Source organism: Pithys albifrons, chromosome 20, assembly GCF_047495875.1.
Source record: "Pithys albifrons albifrons isolate INPA30051 chromosome 20, PitAlb_v1, whole genome shotgun sequence".
In the NCBI taxonomy this organism is placed as follows: Eukaryota; Metazoa; Chordata; class Aves; order Passeriformes; family Thamnophilidae; genus Pithys; species Pithys albifrons.
In genome coordinates, this window is record NC_092477.1 from 10,556,345 (window position 1) to 10,573,213 (window position 16,869).

Consider the following 16,869-nt stretch of genomic DNA (forward strand, 5'->3'; position numbering starts at 1 on the left):
GCTCACATTTGGGTTTTGCTCAGACGCCCACAGAGGAAGAGACTTGAGCCAGGATGGCTCTAATGGGAGGCCCTGACGCAGCAGCACGCTCGGATTCCTGATTCATTTTAGCCACGGACGTCATCCCGACGATGCCACAGTCACATTGCGGTGGGTGACGTGGCGGTGGCAGGAGCACCAGTCGTGGGCTGAGCCCCGTAATGTACCAGCCGGGGTACAAACACATCCGTCCCTGATGCAAAGACCTTAAATATGGCTCGTTGCTTTGGTGCCCACCGACGTCAGAGCTTTGTTCCCCCTCTCCTAAGCCTGAGAAACAAGAGGAGGGAATATCTTAATAAATCAGATGGCAGCCAACCTTCAAAATCAGGTCAGCCTAGCTGGCGTTTCCTTCCCCTCCTTACACCTTCAGCTCTTTTTCTCACAATGAGCCCAGCCAACCTCCTTTGCATCCTTCCTTCGGCGAGGCCAGATGGGCTCTGCACAGGGAGCTGAGGGGATGTGGCACCGCTCGGCTCCAAAAGCTGCCGACGTGGCACAACCGCCCGAGCGGGCAGGACCCAGTGGGGAGTGGGAGCTCCCACCGTACTTCCCAGCTTCAGGATGCCCTCACCTGCAGCTGAATTTCTTGTGGCAGATGCTGCGTAGGCAGTTGGGCTGTTTGGATAATGGAGTTTTACGAGCTGGGAGTAAAGTTTGTATTTAGGCAATCAGTGTCACTTATGCACACGAGGAAATGGAAATGTGCACCTGAGCAAAGCTTTCCTCATAACCAGGTGTGCTTCTGCTCAACCAAGAGCTCTTCTTATGCAACAGCAGGTGCCACTCCAGCTTCCCAAAGAGGCCATCATGAGTGACACATTTAAGCTTTGACTACAACCCTTTTTTGCATGTGAGATTGTTAAATTATTCTCTGCAGTGCAGCAGAAAAAAAACGTTTATGAAACAAATTTACTCTGTTTTAGAGCATGGGGTCATAATCTATGAGATGCTGTTGATTAACTAGTAAATAATGCATGGGCTGATTGCCCTTTAGCTCTGCTGACTGTGTAGAAAAGGTCAGTGTTGGGATGCAAGGGGGGCTGCCTTGCTGCTGGAAGCACCTTCTTAATGAGTCCCTTCTCGTTTGACAGGTGCAAAACATGTCCCAGTCGATAGAGGTGTTGGACAGGAGGACTCAGAGAGACCTACAGTACGTGGAGAAGATGGAAAATCAGATGAGGGGACTGGAATCAAAATTTAAGCAAGTGGAAGAGAGCCACAAACAACACCTGGCAAGGCAGTTTAAGGTATGTCTGCTTTCCAAACTCCTAATGGAGCTGTGGCCAGGGAATTCTCGGGGTGTGAATGGGACTGTGGCCCTGGTTCCCACCAGGAGGACCATCCATGGGCTTCCCCTTGTCCAAAGCACAGCCAGATCCAGGTTGTGGCATCACATTCTCAGCCACAGCACATTTTTCTGTAGGGTAGAAGCACAAATCTCCCTGTTCCCACACCCACAAACCTCCTTGGTGCCCCAAATAGGGCAGTGTAGGATGATTCCATAAGGGGGGTCTGCAGGGACACCCTGGGGCAGGTGAGGTCTGGGCAAGATGGGTTCCCCTCCATGGCCAGGCAGCCCTTCCCCATGCCATGCCCAGGACCCATTTCTTGGTAAAACCCAGGAATTGGGGCTCCATTTCTGCAGCATATGGAAAACAGCAATGGGCTGTCACCAAACCACATTCCCCCTTGGGGTGGCTGTAGCAATGGATTAATCACTCAAACATCAACCCCCCCAAAAAACCTTCCAAAACTACAACTGTTACAGCTGTCCTCAGGCTGGCAAACTGCACAGCTCCAGGATCTTGGCCAGTTTTGAAGGAATGGTGTTGGCAGCAAAGCCAGCACCTTCTGATGGACTCTCTGTGTTGTGTCCTGATGCTGCACAAATGAGTGAAGTGCCTTTGGCACTGAGAGCCATGACCAAACCTTCAAGACCTTGGTTGAGAGCAAATGAAATTGCTAAAAAGAGGCTGTTAGCCATACTTGGAATCTGAAATTTTAGTAATGCTTTGGGTCAATGCATTTAAAGACAAGTTGGGAAGATTTCTAGTGAAATTTGGGGATATTTCTCATCCGCCACCCAGCTGATTCCCACCCTCATTTTCAGGCAGCTGCCCAGCTGGCTGGTATTTTAAAGCAGAAATTTTAATGTTAAATACTTAAATACCAAGATTATGTCATAAAAAGCTGGGAAGAAGGTTCTTAAAACTTTTCACCAACTCCACCTCCTCCGCTTCCCATCTCCAGTTACTGCAGGGCCCTAAATTTAGCTCTGCAGTCTGGATGTAAGGACCATCTTTCTGATTTGAGCATGACTTTATTTTTTCTTTATTTCTTTAATTTATTATTATTACTTTTCCCCTCCATTCTGATGAGTTTAATCCTCCCCATTGCCTCCCAGGGAGCTTGCACAGGGAAGTGCAAGTAAATAAAATTAATATATTCCCCACATCCAAAGCACAGGAGGGAAAACCTCATGCTTTAAATAGGAGGGGATGGATGGGAAGGACAGGAATGAGGCTGAGGAGCAATTTCTGATCCTGTTCAGCCCTGAGCTGCTTCAGCAGACAGGCAGATGTCACAGCCTTGGGCACTGTGCACTTGGCCACTGTGCAGTAGTTTAAGCAGCACCAGGTATTCTCTGTGTACTAACATGCTTCATTAACGGGTAGGTGCATGCATATTTATGTCTACTCATTAGCTGCTGGAGCAAAGCATCTTCAACAAAATGCTGCATAGTGAGCCTTTAAAAGAGGCCTTCATTTAATTTAAAAAAAAGGGGGAAAAAATTCATTTCTGCAAAATATATTTGATAATGGCTTTGATTTTTATGGTCTATGCTTAAAAACAGTAAAGAATTTTTGTCTAATTTGCTGCCAAAGCACCATTTTAAAGAACAGCCACAGCATTTTGTTTCTGCTAATGCCAGCATTAAAATGTGAGTGGTTTGGAGCTCTTGTGTTGGTTTTTTTCTCTTTAGTTCCGTAAGAGTATTTGTCTATGAATGGCTATCTATATAAGGCAGGTTAGTGAGCTAGATCCTCAACAGTATTTCATTTTCTTGCTTACAGGGCTAACTTAAAAGCAAGTTTTTTCAATGCTGCAGTGACTGAAGAAGCAGTTCACTCCCATGTAACCATGAAAAGAGGGCCACAGAGCATTTTGCACCATGCATTGATTTTTTTGATTATTTTCCAAATTAGCACCATATCTCACTAAGGAACCTTGAACCACACAACCAAGATCTTCCTTTGCATGCAATTGTAGATGCATTTCATGAATAGTTTGAAACCCTTGTCAATGCATATATATATATATCATTTTCTTTTATTTTTTGGAAAGAAAAAAAAAAACAACTCTTTGTGTATGTGATCTGAAGCATGTAACCCTAAGATGTTGCATTCTAAAAATGACAAATAAAGGCCTTTCCCAAATATTTTGGTGTTCTGCAGCCTGTTTAATATGTTCTTTCCAATACATCATTTGGACCAAAAATAATAATTAAACTAATTTTAAGGCTAATAATTGTGGGATATGAACATTGCGCTCCCGTAGGAAGCAACCAGGTCAAGGCAGAGTGTTGCAGATTTTTGCACGCATAGCACTGAACCGAGCTTATTTTAACCTTGCAGGCAATAAAAGCGAAAATGGAGGAACTTAGGCCTTTGATACCAGTGTTGGAAGAGTACAAAGCCGATGCCAAATTGGTATTGCAGTTTAAAGAGGAGGTCCAGAATCTGACGTCAGTTCTAAACGAACTCCAGGAAGAGATTGGCGCCTATGACTACGAAGAGCTTCAGAACAGAGTGTCAAATCTTGAAGAAAGGCTTCGTGCATGCATGCAAAAATTAGGTAGGCTCAGAACAACATGGTGGCACTGGCTAAACACCATCGATGTTAAACCTCTCATCCCGGCCGGAGGCAGAGATGCCGCCCCGGACATCTTGTGCCGTGCCTGGCTGGAAGGGATGAGCTCGCACAGCCAGGTTGGATCCTGTAAAGAGCTATGCTATCGGTAACACTCGTCTTGGGAGTAGTCCTGCCCAGGATTACTCGCATGGGCGATGTTGCTCGTGGTGTAAGTGCTTCAGGATCGGGCCCGGAGTGGGCATGTGGCCTCGGGCAGCGTTTGCATAAGCGGCCCTGGCAGATCTCGCTTATGCAAAGCCAACACATGCCCCCCGTGTATTGCTTGTGCATCGATGTCCGACCTTTTTGCTAACTGGACCTGGCCCACCAGGAAAGGTCTGTGCCTGGGGGTGTGTGTGGGGGTGTGCAGGCTCGCTGCCTCGGTTTCCCTGGTTTTCCTTTCCTTTTGCATCTTGGAAATTCCCTCTGGAGAAGAGCATGGTGGAGCTGGTGTGGGGTTGCGGCCTGGTCCAGACTATGCCACTGGGCAGGATATAAATCTCCCTGTCTCTCCCATTCCCCCGAGGGAGCAGCGAGCCCCTTCCATTAGGCTGATGCTAAAACCAGAGATTCATCTCTAATCTCATTCAGAGAGTGTTATTTGGCTGTGGCCTCTGGGTCTGTTGTGGGGAGGCTCAGCTGTCACCAAACCCAGTGCCTGGCCCCAGACAGAGGGGGAAGGAGGTCACTGCCTCCCACAGCTTCAAGAACTCTCCCCACCATTTGTTGGGCCAGATTGGGCTTGATTTAATTTCTCCTTACATTATTGACTTTCTTGTTACGCAGTTTAGATAATATAAACACATTAACTGCTCTGCAGTCTATTTTGGTAGCACATACAAAATTATGCTCTCAGGTAACTTCATGGAAGATCAGATCTCTTCTGAGCACTTTATATCCTTGGCAAGGTAATGCTTTCCTTCTCTCTTGTCTCTGCTGGTGGGATTGCTTTTGCTTGTTTCTAGATGCCTCCACACCCCTGTAAGCAGCCACTGACCCTCTATTTCCCTCTGCATTTCCGTCCTGCCCTCCAGTGTCATGTCCATCCCTTACAGGTTCCATCTGACTTGAAATCTCAGAGAGGGAGGTGAATTCCCACCTAAGCCTGGCTGCTCAGAGCATTTGAACTATAACTCCCCTGGCCAAGCGAGAGGGCAGAGCCTGATTTCTCATTTACTAATGAGCGCTGGTGCACCCAGGTTTGGTTTGAGGGAGAGGGCAGGTCACACTGTTGCTTTCTGCCCCGTGTTTGTGATGGTCACAGGGAGGGCAGCAGGGTTGGGGGTGGCAGGGAAGCTCAGACCTTGTCCTCACCCTCTTGGATTTATTTCACCTTGAAAACTTAATGACAGAAATGATCAGGATTATACTGACTTGGTGCTTCCTGTGTTAGCAGTACCTAATTCCTGAAGCTTTTTCAGGTGGGGACCATGCGGACATCTCAGGAATGACAGTCCTGCAGTGGAGAAGATAAGAAAGGGTGAAGTGATAAAAAAGTGAGATAAGGAAGGAGAACAGGCCCAGGAGGATCTGGTTGACCAAGGGCACATTCAAACCCCATGGCAGCCCCACACCACCAGCACAGGGCAGCTCTGCCCTGCAGATGGCTTTTCTCACTCCTTCCCTGCTGAAGGCAGAGGTGGGTGGGGTGGAGCAGAAGATGCCCAAAGAGGGATCCCCTGGCTGCATCCATAGCCTCCAGCCCGTCTCTTGAAGGTGAGGAAGAGCTGTGTGTGATAGGAAGAGAGAACAGCAGCAGGACCAGGGATTTGAGTCAGGGCTGTAGAAGTACTTTCCCCGAGATTGTTCTTTGAACAAAACCATCCTGGACACCACAGCCCCTCTCTGGTCAGGGAACCTGTGACAATCCTCCCACAGACCCTGGGCAGCCTTTAACAAGTAGCTCCCAAACCATTCAGGCTCAAAAAAAATTAGAATATGCTCATGGACCATTAACTCTTCCTGCTCCAGGCCATGTCCTGGCTCATTCCATCCCACTCATTCTTGGGTCCAGCTGGGCCCAGCAGTTCAGGTAATACTGATTGAGGCATTCAGGGGTGGTGAGCTCTTGCAGGGAACTTTGTCTGGAAACTTTTACTTTGGTTTTTTTTATCTTTTTCAGTCTTTATTTGGTTTTTTTTTTTGCTCTGCCCCTTCTTCCTCCTCTTTCTCTTTGTGACCACAGGGTCATAGCAGCATTTCTGCCCTGGGATGTTTTCAGCATTCCAGGGTGCTTGCAGAGATGGATGTTGTGTCTCACAAAGGTTCATCCATGAGGATTTGCTGCTCACCCACGAGGGTGATTTATTTGGTCACTTAACAGTAAACAGCATGGATTGAATTTCCAATGTTGTTTATCACTTCAGCGTGTAAACCAGTGAAAATGGTAGTTAATTGAGTTAAATCCAAATAACAACCTTACAGACACTTTGCTGCCACACAGTGAGGCCCTGGTTGCTGAGGATTTCTGTTTGCTGCAGGTTATCTGCTCTGAGGGGTTCACTGATGTTTCAAGGAACATATTTTAGCTTAGATTTGCTCCTGCATGGCCCAGAAATGCTGCTCACTTGGAGAGTATTCACCTGCTACAGCTCAGGGTGCCCCAACCAGGGGCAGGGAGGTGCTGCAATAAGCACAGGACAAGGGAAGGGGAGGGATGTGCCATGTTCCCATCCAGGTCACCTCTCCCAGGAAGCACTGATGCTCCACAGTGCAGCAGCATTTTCCTTAGACAAGGTCCTGGTTTGCATTTTGGGTTTCCTAAGCATTATTGATGGATCAATAGTGAAAACACTTCCTGACCCTGGCATGTGTGTAAAGGGAAAAAAATAATCAATAATGGCAGGTTCAATCTGTGTTTCTGTTTACACTCTCAAAGATCACTATTTATACAGGGATTTTAAGGTTTCCATTAATGTTCCTAAGAGGAGCCTTGGAGGACTGGAGATGTTGTCACTCCTTGGTTCAAGGGGGAATTTAGCTCAGCTGTGCTCCTCAGGCTCAGGTTTGCCTGCCAGCCCAAGTTTTCCCTGAGTCTTGGAAAAAATCCTGCTCTGAGGATGGGAATAGAGCCCTGCCAGTCTGTCCCTGATGTTTTTTGGGATGGGATGCTCCCAGCCAGGCAACAGAGGTAAGGACAGCACTAGGGCTGGGATGGAGGGACCAGACCTTGGTTTCCTGGGAAGTCCCAGCAGGGAAGGATCCCATCTGTAGCAGCAGCAGTCCAGGTAGAACCACGGAGTCCAGAAGGAGCTGGTGGCTGCGTTGGTGGATAAATTGCTGCTGAGCTGCAAAACATCACTTGTGGGCTGGATCTGAGGAGAAATATGGAGCGGAGGTGTTGGCATCCTGGGAGGATGGTAGAGCTTGTTTTAGCTGGCAGGAGGAAAGCGTGTCTTTGTCCTGCTGGAAATTTCCTCGTGCGGTTAGAGGAAGGGGCTGTGGGGGGGATGTGCTTCATGGCTGCTCTGAGGAGCTGCAGGAGGGCAGGACAGAGGCACTTGCCTGGTCAGTCTGGAGGGCCACTTGGGAAGAGGTTGATTTGTGCTGTTTTCCAGGAAGAGGGACTTGAATAAGTGCCGGGGAAACAGGAGTGAAAACAGCTCACTCTCTGATGCCCCAAAAGTGCTCCTGGGCTTCCCCTGTATCCTGGATGAGCACCAGGACATGCTTTTCTGTTGCACAATTGTCCCTGAGTGACCTGAAATGCCCTCAGCATCCCATGCTCCTGCCATCCCAACAGGAGGGTGGGTTTGCTGTAAAGGGTTCAGCACCCATGGGGGGGAAATTGCTGATGGCATTCAGAGTGGGGTGTGGATCTCAGCAGGGATGGGTCAGTGAGGATCAGAGGCTGTGCTGTCCATCCCTGGGTGGTAAGCCCAGCAAAGCTGCAGTTACCTGGCTAAGTAGAGACCCTAAAGAAACTTCCCCCCAGCATCTGAGTGCCTGGGATAGATTTACACCATGAGAGAACACCTTGCCCTGTGTAAGAACAGCCCTCTTGCATTGCTGAAGAGTTATTGTGAATGTGCCTCCAGCTAAAAGTGTATGAGATGGTGCAAACAACACTAGTTTACCCTTATCAGCTGCTGCTGCTTTTTTAAAAACTATTTTTTTTAAATCAATGAGCTTTTATACAACACTTCTCTCCAGGGAAATGGAAGGAAGAGATAAAGTGACAGCATTGTAGGGCTGTGATAATGGCAGGCAGCACTGAGCAGATCTGTGATTAGAGGAAGGCTGGACCTCTGCAAAGGGAATTTGCAAGACATTAAAATTTCTTATTTTAACCCTTTGCATGCCTTTGCCAATACTTTGCTCTGTCCCTGAGCTGAGAGGTTTTGAGTGCATCAGGCAGGCAGGAGGGCAAGTTCCTGTATGTCGTGTCTCAGGGAGGCCAGGAAAGCTGCCTGCTTTTTGGTGGGACCTCTCTTTGTCTGCCTGGGTCTGAAGACTGTGGGGAGATTGATATCCCCTTGGTCATGCCATGCTGGTGCATATCAAGACTATCTTCATGTATTTTGTGCCCAGAGCTAAGGTGGCCCCTTTGGCTGCATCTCAGAGCTGAGGCAGGTGGATGTGTCCAGTGACTGTGATCAGGATAGAAAGGTGCAGGTGAGAACAGGCTAAAGAAGTTAAAGAGATTGCAGAGTGTATGTTCTGAAAGTGTTCAAGGTTTAAAATCTGTGATTCTATGAAGGTCAGGTTGGACAGGGCTCTGAGCAACCTAATCTAATGGAAGGCATCCCTGCTCATTGCAGGGGGTTGGACTAAGTAACCTCTAATGGTCCCTTATAACAAACTATTCTATGATTTTACTTGGTAATTTTGAGCAGAATGACCTTGTCCTGAGCTGGCAGAGCTCTGCCTGTGTTTCAACAGCACCTGCAAGGACTCCCACCTGCAGGCCCAGCCCTGGGTACCCTGCTGAGCAGGTACTGCAGTGCAGCTGCAGCTCTGCTGGGTCCTCAAACCCGAACCCAGAGCAGCTTTTCCATTCCAGCACTGCCACCTTTCCCTTCCCAACCTGACAGAGGTTTTCATGTCAAAAAGGAGAAGTCAGGAAACACTTTCTGAACTTCAGGTGATGCCTGTCCCCCTGGCACTGCTGTCCTGAGCTTGTCTTGCTCAGGGGATGCAGCTGCAGAACCAGCTCTGCACAGAATGTGTCCAGGTTTTAAATGAGTGCTCCTGTAGCAACAGAGCATCCAACACCAGCCCCTAGTCCCTCCTGAGGCATCTTTGTCTCTTCAGCTGTCATTCCTCACTGCACACGTTAAAATGTGGAAGATGCAGGAGACTGGAGTGGCAGCTTTGCTGAAACTTGGGGATATTGTTGGAGAAAGAAACTCAGTATGGCTTCACCTTCTGTGCTGAGGCTGCAGCATTCCATGGGAGGCATCTATCCATGGGCATCCCCAGAGGGATGCTGGGTTCAGTGTGGGGAACATGAAAGAGAAACAAGCTGCCATGGGCAGCTGGCATGACAAACTGGAGGAGAGGTGCTGCTGCTTCTCCTCATATTTAGAGTTTGAAAGCACAGCAAGGCACGGAGCTGGTCTTGCAAATGCACTGAATTTGATAGTTGTGGGACACCTGAGCATGCCTCAAACCTGCCTCACAGCACTGTGCAGGTGCCTGTCCCTGTTGTGGAGATCTGAGTCTGGGCACAATTCCCAGGGCAGCTCCTGGGGGATCCTTGGGACACTCCACCTCCTGCCTTCATCCTGCTGCGTTTGTGTTCTTCTCCTAGAGCTGGCTGGGAGGTGGCTGGTGAATTCATTAGTGTCTCCTAAGTGTGGTGACACGACAGGGATCAGAGAGGGTGACTGGTAGATGCTGGTAAATGGTCATTGCAGGGAACAGATTTATAGCGTGTATCATTTCCCAACTTCTTTTTTTCTCCTCTGCATAACCTGTAACAAATGCATGTTTCCAGCAGGGCTGGAATAGACACGTCTGTCTTTTTATCTTGGCTGCACCCACTGAATTAGGGCAGGAATGAGCAGCTATTCAGCTAATTCCTCCACCTGGCTGCTCGATCCTGGCTCACTCCTCTCATTCCCTATTCTGTGGCATTCGCAGCCCGGCTGGTTCAGCAAATCTTGTTTTCCTGGAGACACTGTGATAAGGACAAGTCTTATTAAGAGGCATGAAACAACCAAAAGCATCCGACAATTGCTCTTGACTTAATTCCCTCTAATTAAATGAAGTCAGAGCTGCCATCAGCGGGGCAGAGCAGTGGGCAGAGCGCTGTGGGTGGTGGCCGGCTCTGGTGCCCCTCACTGGGGCTTTGGGGCTGTCGTGGTGCTCACCAGCCTCCTTCCACTCTTTTGCAGCTTGTGGCAAGCTGACAGGAATAAGTGACCCGATCACAATTAAAACCTCGGGGTCCCGGTTTGGATCGTGGATGACGGACCCTCTCGCTCCCGAGGGAGAGAACAAGGTAAGACCACGACAGGTTCCTCTCTGTTCCCATCTCCACCAATGCAGCTGAGGTCATTGAACACCCATCACAGCCGAGCACTGAAGCCCCGAGTGCCCTATGAAACGTGGGGAAGGTCCTAATTCATCTCACAGGGCTCTGCTGGCCTCCTCTGCAGCAGGAGGGGCTGAGCATCCCACAAGGAGGGAGGATGAGGAGCGGGTGAGCAGCCCCGTGCAGTGGTCCCTTCCCTGGCAGGTGAAACTCATTGTGGTGATGAGCATTCATGGTCTCAAAAGTGTCACCACAAGGTCTGTGCCCCACCAACAGGGGGAGAGAAAAATCAAGTATAGGGTTTCTCCCCTGTGTCTGGCTGAGCAGAGGGTCCCTGCTGCTCTTCTGCTGCCAGTGCCTCTGATAATGTCATCTGACTGCATTTGTCCTCCATCCTCCGCTTTCATTGTTGTGAGGAATTAACTGACTGCAGCCGGAGAGAGAGATTTGTTTTGCTTTGTTTTGGTCTTTTTTTTTCCATTCAGACCATTCAATTTTGATCCCAAGGAGGTAGGAGGCCAATAACTGGCTGAAAATCAATCCAGGCTTCCCATGACTGATGGAATGGAAAATATCTCGAGTGTTTGCTGAGGATTTGCAGGCAGCAAAGCAAAACAAAAGGCACAGAGCTTGGCTGCATGTAATTTCCTCCTGCATGCAGCATCCTTCATCAAAGGATAAAGGCTCCAGCAAGGGCTCTATTGGGGCAGCTATTTTGGGAGCTCTGCCCTGTGATCGACTCTCTGTAGCTAAGAGAGGACGAGGGATGCTCTGGAGAAGCCACCCCTGGGTGGCTTCTTTGAAGGTGACTTGAGTTGTTGGGCTCTTTCCCTCCAGCAGCCAATTGGTTGGCACTCGTTCCCCAATTCAACACCTCCACATTTTACAGTAATTAAGCAAAACTTCACCTGCAGTCCCAATAAAATCCTGATTGGAGGTGAGATGGGAAGGCTTTTTCCCCATGACATCTCATTTTGCTCAAGAGACATGACAGAATTGTCCCCTTCAGGCTGTGTTTGCTGTGTCCCTTGGCACTTAACATCAGTTATAGGTGGAGCTGGTTGTTCAGACGCCACAAATCCTCCCATGTCTTCAGAGAGTTTTGTCTCAAAACACCCTTTTTAATATTTTTTTACCCATGCCTTTTGTGCCATGTATTTTTGTCATGCAAGTAGACTGTAAACTGTAGCTGAAGTTTCACCAGCATCTCTGTATATCTAATATAGAAACCTACTGGGAATTTTATTAGGAACACACTTTAAGGGAATTTCATTGGCTGCTCAGCAGAGTGGGAAAGTGGAGATGGGTAGAGATGGGCAGTTTATCATCCCTCTCTTCTCTCCCCAAGCCCCAGGAGGTGTTTGGTGGTTCATATGGTCATTTATTCAAGGTATGAAACCATGGAACACAACTGGGGAAGTCTGTGAGTCCCACAGGAGCAGCCTGGCACGAGGCAGCAGGTGGATGCTGAGTGCTGGGTTTGATGGGCATTGGCAGGAGGAGGTTGCTCAAAGCGAGCTGGTGTGATGAGATGTTGCTCATCCATCAATCTCTGCTTCTCTAAAGCATGGAATGCTCTTGGATCCTGCCACCTCGCAGCCCCAGTGTGATGACATGGGGTTCTGCTTGGCTTCTCTCTAAAAACTGAGCACAGTGCATTGGTGTGTTGAATTTTTAATACCAGATATTTGGGGGCTTTTTTCCTATAATTTCCCCAGTTGGTTTAGTTGAAAGAAGGCATTTCATTTCCAGCTCTCTCAGGTTGCAAATTCCTCTCTGCTGTGGGCTCAGGGACATGTGTGGGTGTTCTCTGGTGCTTTTGCAGACATCCTCAAGCCCAGCAAAGTGGAGGTGTGAGGAGCAGAGCCATTTGCCACATGTTCATTCTCCACCTCTGCAGTGTTTCCAGGGAGGTAACACTGGAGGGCTGAAGTTCCCTACAAAGTTTTTGGAAACCCCACTTGGCCTTTCAAAGGCAGCAGCCAAATGTTGGTTTGTTCTTCTCGAGGACCCTGGAGACAGTCACACTGCAGAGACAACACTGTCAGATTCTGCAAAATAAATTTGCACAACATCCCCCAAATCTGCAGCCTTAAAGGCTTCCCTTTTGCTAAATTTACCTTTTCTCCTTCCTAAATTTACCTTTTCTCCTTCCTAAACAGTTTTTACGAAAAGCAGCTCTCTTATTTTTAGGCAGTAACTGCATCCACAATGTCATCACTGGCTGGATATTTCTCCTGGATATTAACTGCACAGCCTGGTCATTTGCCTTGGAATTGGTTTCATATAACAAAAGCTTTTTTTTTTAAGGAGTCTAGACAGTGTCCCCAGTGAACTGGCACTTAAATGATGATCTAAAATCTCTCCCCAGTCTACCCAGCAAGATTTAGATGTCTCTCTTATATTTTAGCAGCCTTGGTTTAAGCTTTTGATGCAGAAGTGTGTGATTCTTAAGCCAATATGGACTTTGCCTGAATTTCCTTGACAATGAGTGATTGCATCCCTCACTCCTTCATGCCAAATTAATGGAGTTGTGCACAGCAGCTGGGATAATTTACTGAGTGCTACCACGGCGGGGCTTACGGGAAGCAAAATCAGCAGCCACATAAAATGCTGGGTTTAGCCAGAGAAAAGATGTTAATTGTCCTCTGGAAAGATGGTGCCAGTCAGTGTTCCCAGGGGAACACTTGAGCTCTCTTATTCCTGGGGAGATACCAGATTACCCCCCAGGAATGCTTTGCTATTCAGTTGATTGCTTGGCCGATTGGGGGTTTCAGAAATTGGGTTTATTTCTGGGCAGAGGCGGCAGATGTTGGACACATTGTAGGATTCAAGGCCAGGTTGGGTGAGGCTTAGAGCAACCTGGGCTAGTGGAGGGTGTCCTTGCCCATGGCAGAGGGGATGAGTTTTTAGGTTTCTTCCAACCCAAACCATTCTATGATGATTCCAGGATTCCTAGCTCAGGATTTCTCCCACAGCCCAGTTTTTAGGGTGATGTGAAAAGGCCTGAGTCAGTCTCTGCTGTTGCCTAACCACATGTGTTTCTCTTGCTTGCCCAGGTCTGGTACATGGACAGCTACCACAACAACCGCTTTGTCCGTGAGTACAAATCCATGGCAGATTTCATGAATACTGACAATTTTACCTCCCACCGCCTCCCTCACCCATGGTCAGGCACCGGTCAAGTGGTCTACAATGGCTCTATTTACTTCAATAAATACCAAAGCCACATAATTATCAGGTTTGACTTGAAAACAGAGACCATTCTCAAGACTCGCAGCCTGGATTATGCCGGCTACAACAACATGTACCACTACGCCTGGGGCGGCCACTCAGACATTGACCTCATGGTGGACGAGAACGGGCTGTGGGCCGTCTATGCCACCAACCAGAACGCGGGCAACATCGTCATCAGCAAGTTGGACCCCAACACCCTGCAGAGCCTCCAGACCTGGAACACCAGCTACCCGAAACGCAGCGCCGGGGAGGCCTTCATCATCTGCGGCACCCTCTACGTCACCAACGGCTACTCGGGGGGCACCAAGGTGCACTATGCCTACCAGACCAACGCCTCCACCTACGAGTACATCGACATCCCCTTCCAAAACAAGTACTCGCACATTTCCATGTTGGACTACAACCCCAAGGATCGGGCTCTCTACGCCTGGAACAACGGGCACCAAATACTTTACAATGTCACCCTCTTCCACGTCATCAGGTCCGACGAGTTGTAGTCCGTCCTTGTTTAGAAACTGATTTAGAAAAAGAAAATAATAATAATAATGATAAAAAGGAAAAAAAAGGGAGAAACTTAATTTAAAGAAAAATGCTAATAAGGAAACACACTTTAAATAAGTAAATATATAAACAGCTGCCAAAATTAAGATCAACGTCATGGAGGATAATTCAGCATAAACCTGACAGATCAGCATTACCTCTACATTTCTAGAAGTCTGGCCCTGTGTTATAGACTCACAAGTAACCATGTACTTGCAGCTGGAACTGCACTTAAAGAACCACTTATGTTTGGGGTTTTGTTTTGTTTCTGTTCTGATAGCAAACCTATAGTACATACTCAAGCAGTAAGGCAATGACTGTTGGAAGTTTATCCTTGGGAGACTCGCTCTCTTCTCTGTGTGTGGGTTGCATGGACATTTCCCCGACGTCACGGTCAGCTGTGATGGATGTGTGGTTTGTATTTTTGAGCAGAAAAAGCTGGCCCGTGAGGAGCTCTCGCTGTCTGAACAAGACCTATCACAGGTTAGTTTTCTTCGCCTTCCATTGCAGCTACTGTCTCTCTCAACTGTGTTCTTGTCACTTAGATTAACTGTGCTGAGACCCGAAGTAGCTCATGGATCTGTGTCTTAGTAACTATTAAACACGATGGTTTAAGTATGTATTATGAAAAAGTTGTTGTACCCATATTGTTTGAACTTATGTATTCAGCAAATATATTGTATAATGTATGTCTGTTATTTACCAGAGGTGGCAAAACTTTGTATGTCCAGTTTATGCAATGAATGTTGTAAATGCAATGATGTAGTTTGGGTTAATAAATGATGGTTTTTGTTTCTAAAAAGAAAAAAAAAGATCAGTGTTCACCCTTATACACAGATAACCAATTTCATGTTGATAATTACAAGAATATTCTCTTACTGTTATACTATCTACATAGCATTATGGTGGTTGGAAATTGCTTCTGTGGAAATTCTGTGGCAGCAGATTCCCATGGGAAGCTTTGTTTATGGAAGTGTGAAGGTAATTAATTTTTTTTAAGAGGAAAACTTTGTACTATCCACAGTTATCTAAGGAACAATAAAAATATTAGGAGACTTCCCTGCTTTGTTTATTGTCTTCTCTGTATGAGTGAGTGAGTGCAGGAGAGGGATAACAGAAATTACTGTGGGGGTTTTTGGGTAAAGTTGAACAGCCATCCTAACTTTCCTTCCAGGGAGTATTCCTGCTGCTGGGAGCGGGAGGGGTTGGGAGGATGGAGGATCTGGCTCTCTGCTCTTAGGGATTCCCTTCCTGTTTGCATTTGGAGCAGAGGCTGCTTCAGAAGATAAAATGCTGCCTCTGCTCCTGTGGCTGCTGTGGCTGTTGGTGCTGTGGGCAGGGGTCCACCCACCCCAGGACTGACAGTGTCTGGTACTGGTGCCTCAACAGGAGCAAATCTTGTCATCTGTCCCCTTCACCACTGAGGGCAACTGGATCATTTTCCTTCTCAGATGCTTAGAGTGGCTCTCATCCTCAATTTACCATGGGCTTATGCATGTAAGAATGTCCTTCCATTTAAAGTAGCCAACACTATTATAAAGAGTGACTGTCACTTCTGGGGTCTGGGCACCCAACCCAATCCTTCCTCTGGGTTTTGCCAAAGCAGGGAGGGCCCTTGCAGCGTTGCAGGATGCAGCAGTACAGCAGCACACACCTCCAAACGATCCGAGGCACTTTCCCACCTGAACGTTCCTAAATATCCTGATATTGTGAAGCTCAAGACACTGTATGTTAACATAACTCTCTCAACCACCTTTAATAAACACTTCCCTGCTCTCCTCTTACACACTTCCACAGGATGTTCTCCCCATGGCAGGGCTCATTTTACCAGGAACCCAGCACCACCAGCAGCTTCATTCTGCTGCCATTGTCAGGGGTGAGATGTGGGGTCCCATCTCCTTCTGGTGTGAGATGTGAGGTCTTATCTCTCCTCTCCATCCCAAGAAGAGCATTATTTAGCAATTCCCATGCCACAGCCAGCTCCTGGTGAAGGGACAGGACTTTTCCTCCCCTCACTGCCCACCCAGGGAGCCCACTGAGCTGGATCTTGGTGGCATCTGGGGTAACCGGTGCCCGTGCAAGCTGCAAAGGGCTCTCTAGTGCATCATTAGACCCTCCTTTCCTCCTTTCCACACAGAGAAGAAAGTGACCACATTTAACACCACCAGGGAATATGATTTTTGAGCCAAGTGGCCTGATGAGGTCCAGCCTTCAAACTCACAGATGGATGCACTAGGGCCCTGGGAAGGGGCACACATCACCAAGGTCAGAAAATTGAATATAAGCAATTGGTATTTGCTGCAAACTGCACATATGGATTTCAACCTCCTGGCCTTTGCAGCAGTTCCCTGCTGGACTTTTCAACAGGAGGAGGGATAGGAAAAAAAATGGTGTAATGTGGTTTCTCAGAGCTGGATTAAACCGCAAGCAATGAGTAATCCTCCACATGTGGATGTCTGAGGCAGTTACACAGGGCTGAGATGCTGCCCTGTGTCAGCACTGCTGCTCTCACTGAAGTGTTGGCTGAATGCAGAATGGGGACAGCTCTCTGAGGACTCATTTCTCTGCTACACACTGTATTTCCAGTCCTCTGGACTGCCAGGTTTGTGGAGAACTTCAGTATTTAGCAGTGGTTTTCTCTACAAGAAGCTAAAAAGCAG

At 47.8% G+C, this 16,869-nt stretch overlaps 1 protein-coding gene across 2 annotated transcripts in view; it reads left to right on the forward strand.

Annotated features, from left to right (window-relative positions):
* OLFM1 (olfactomedin 1) overlaps positions 1-15,268 on the forward strand; it is a 32,861-nt gene extending 17,593 nt beyond the window's left edge. For both annotated transcript variants that reach the window (XM_071574111.1, XM_071574110.1), the window contains exons 3-6: positions 1,134-1,289; positions 3,678-3,897; positions 10,293-10,399; positions 13,492-15,268. In XM_071574111.1, coding sequence (XP_071430212.1) covers positions 1,134-1,289; positions 3,678-3,897; positions 10,293-10,399; positions 13,492-14,166 — 1,158 coding nt within the window. In that variant the 3' untranslated portion in view covers positions 14,167-15,268. The remainder of the gene's footprint in view (positions 1-1,133; positions 1,290-3,677; positions 3,898-10,292; positions 10,400-13,491) is intronic.
* The last annotated feature ends 1,601 nt before the right edge of the window (positions 15,269-16,869 follow it).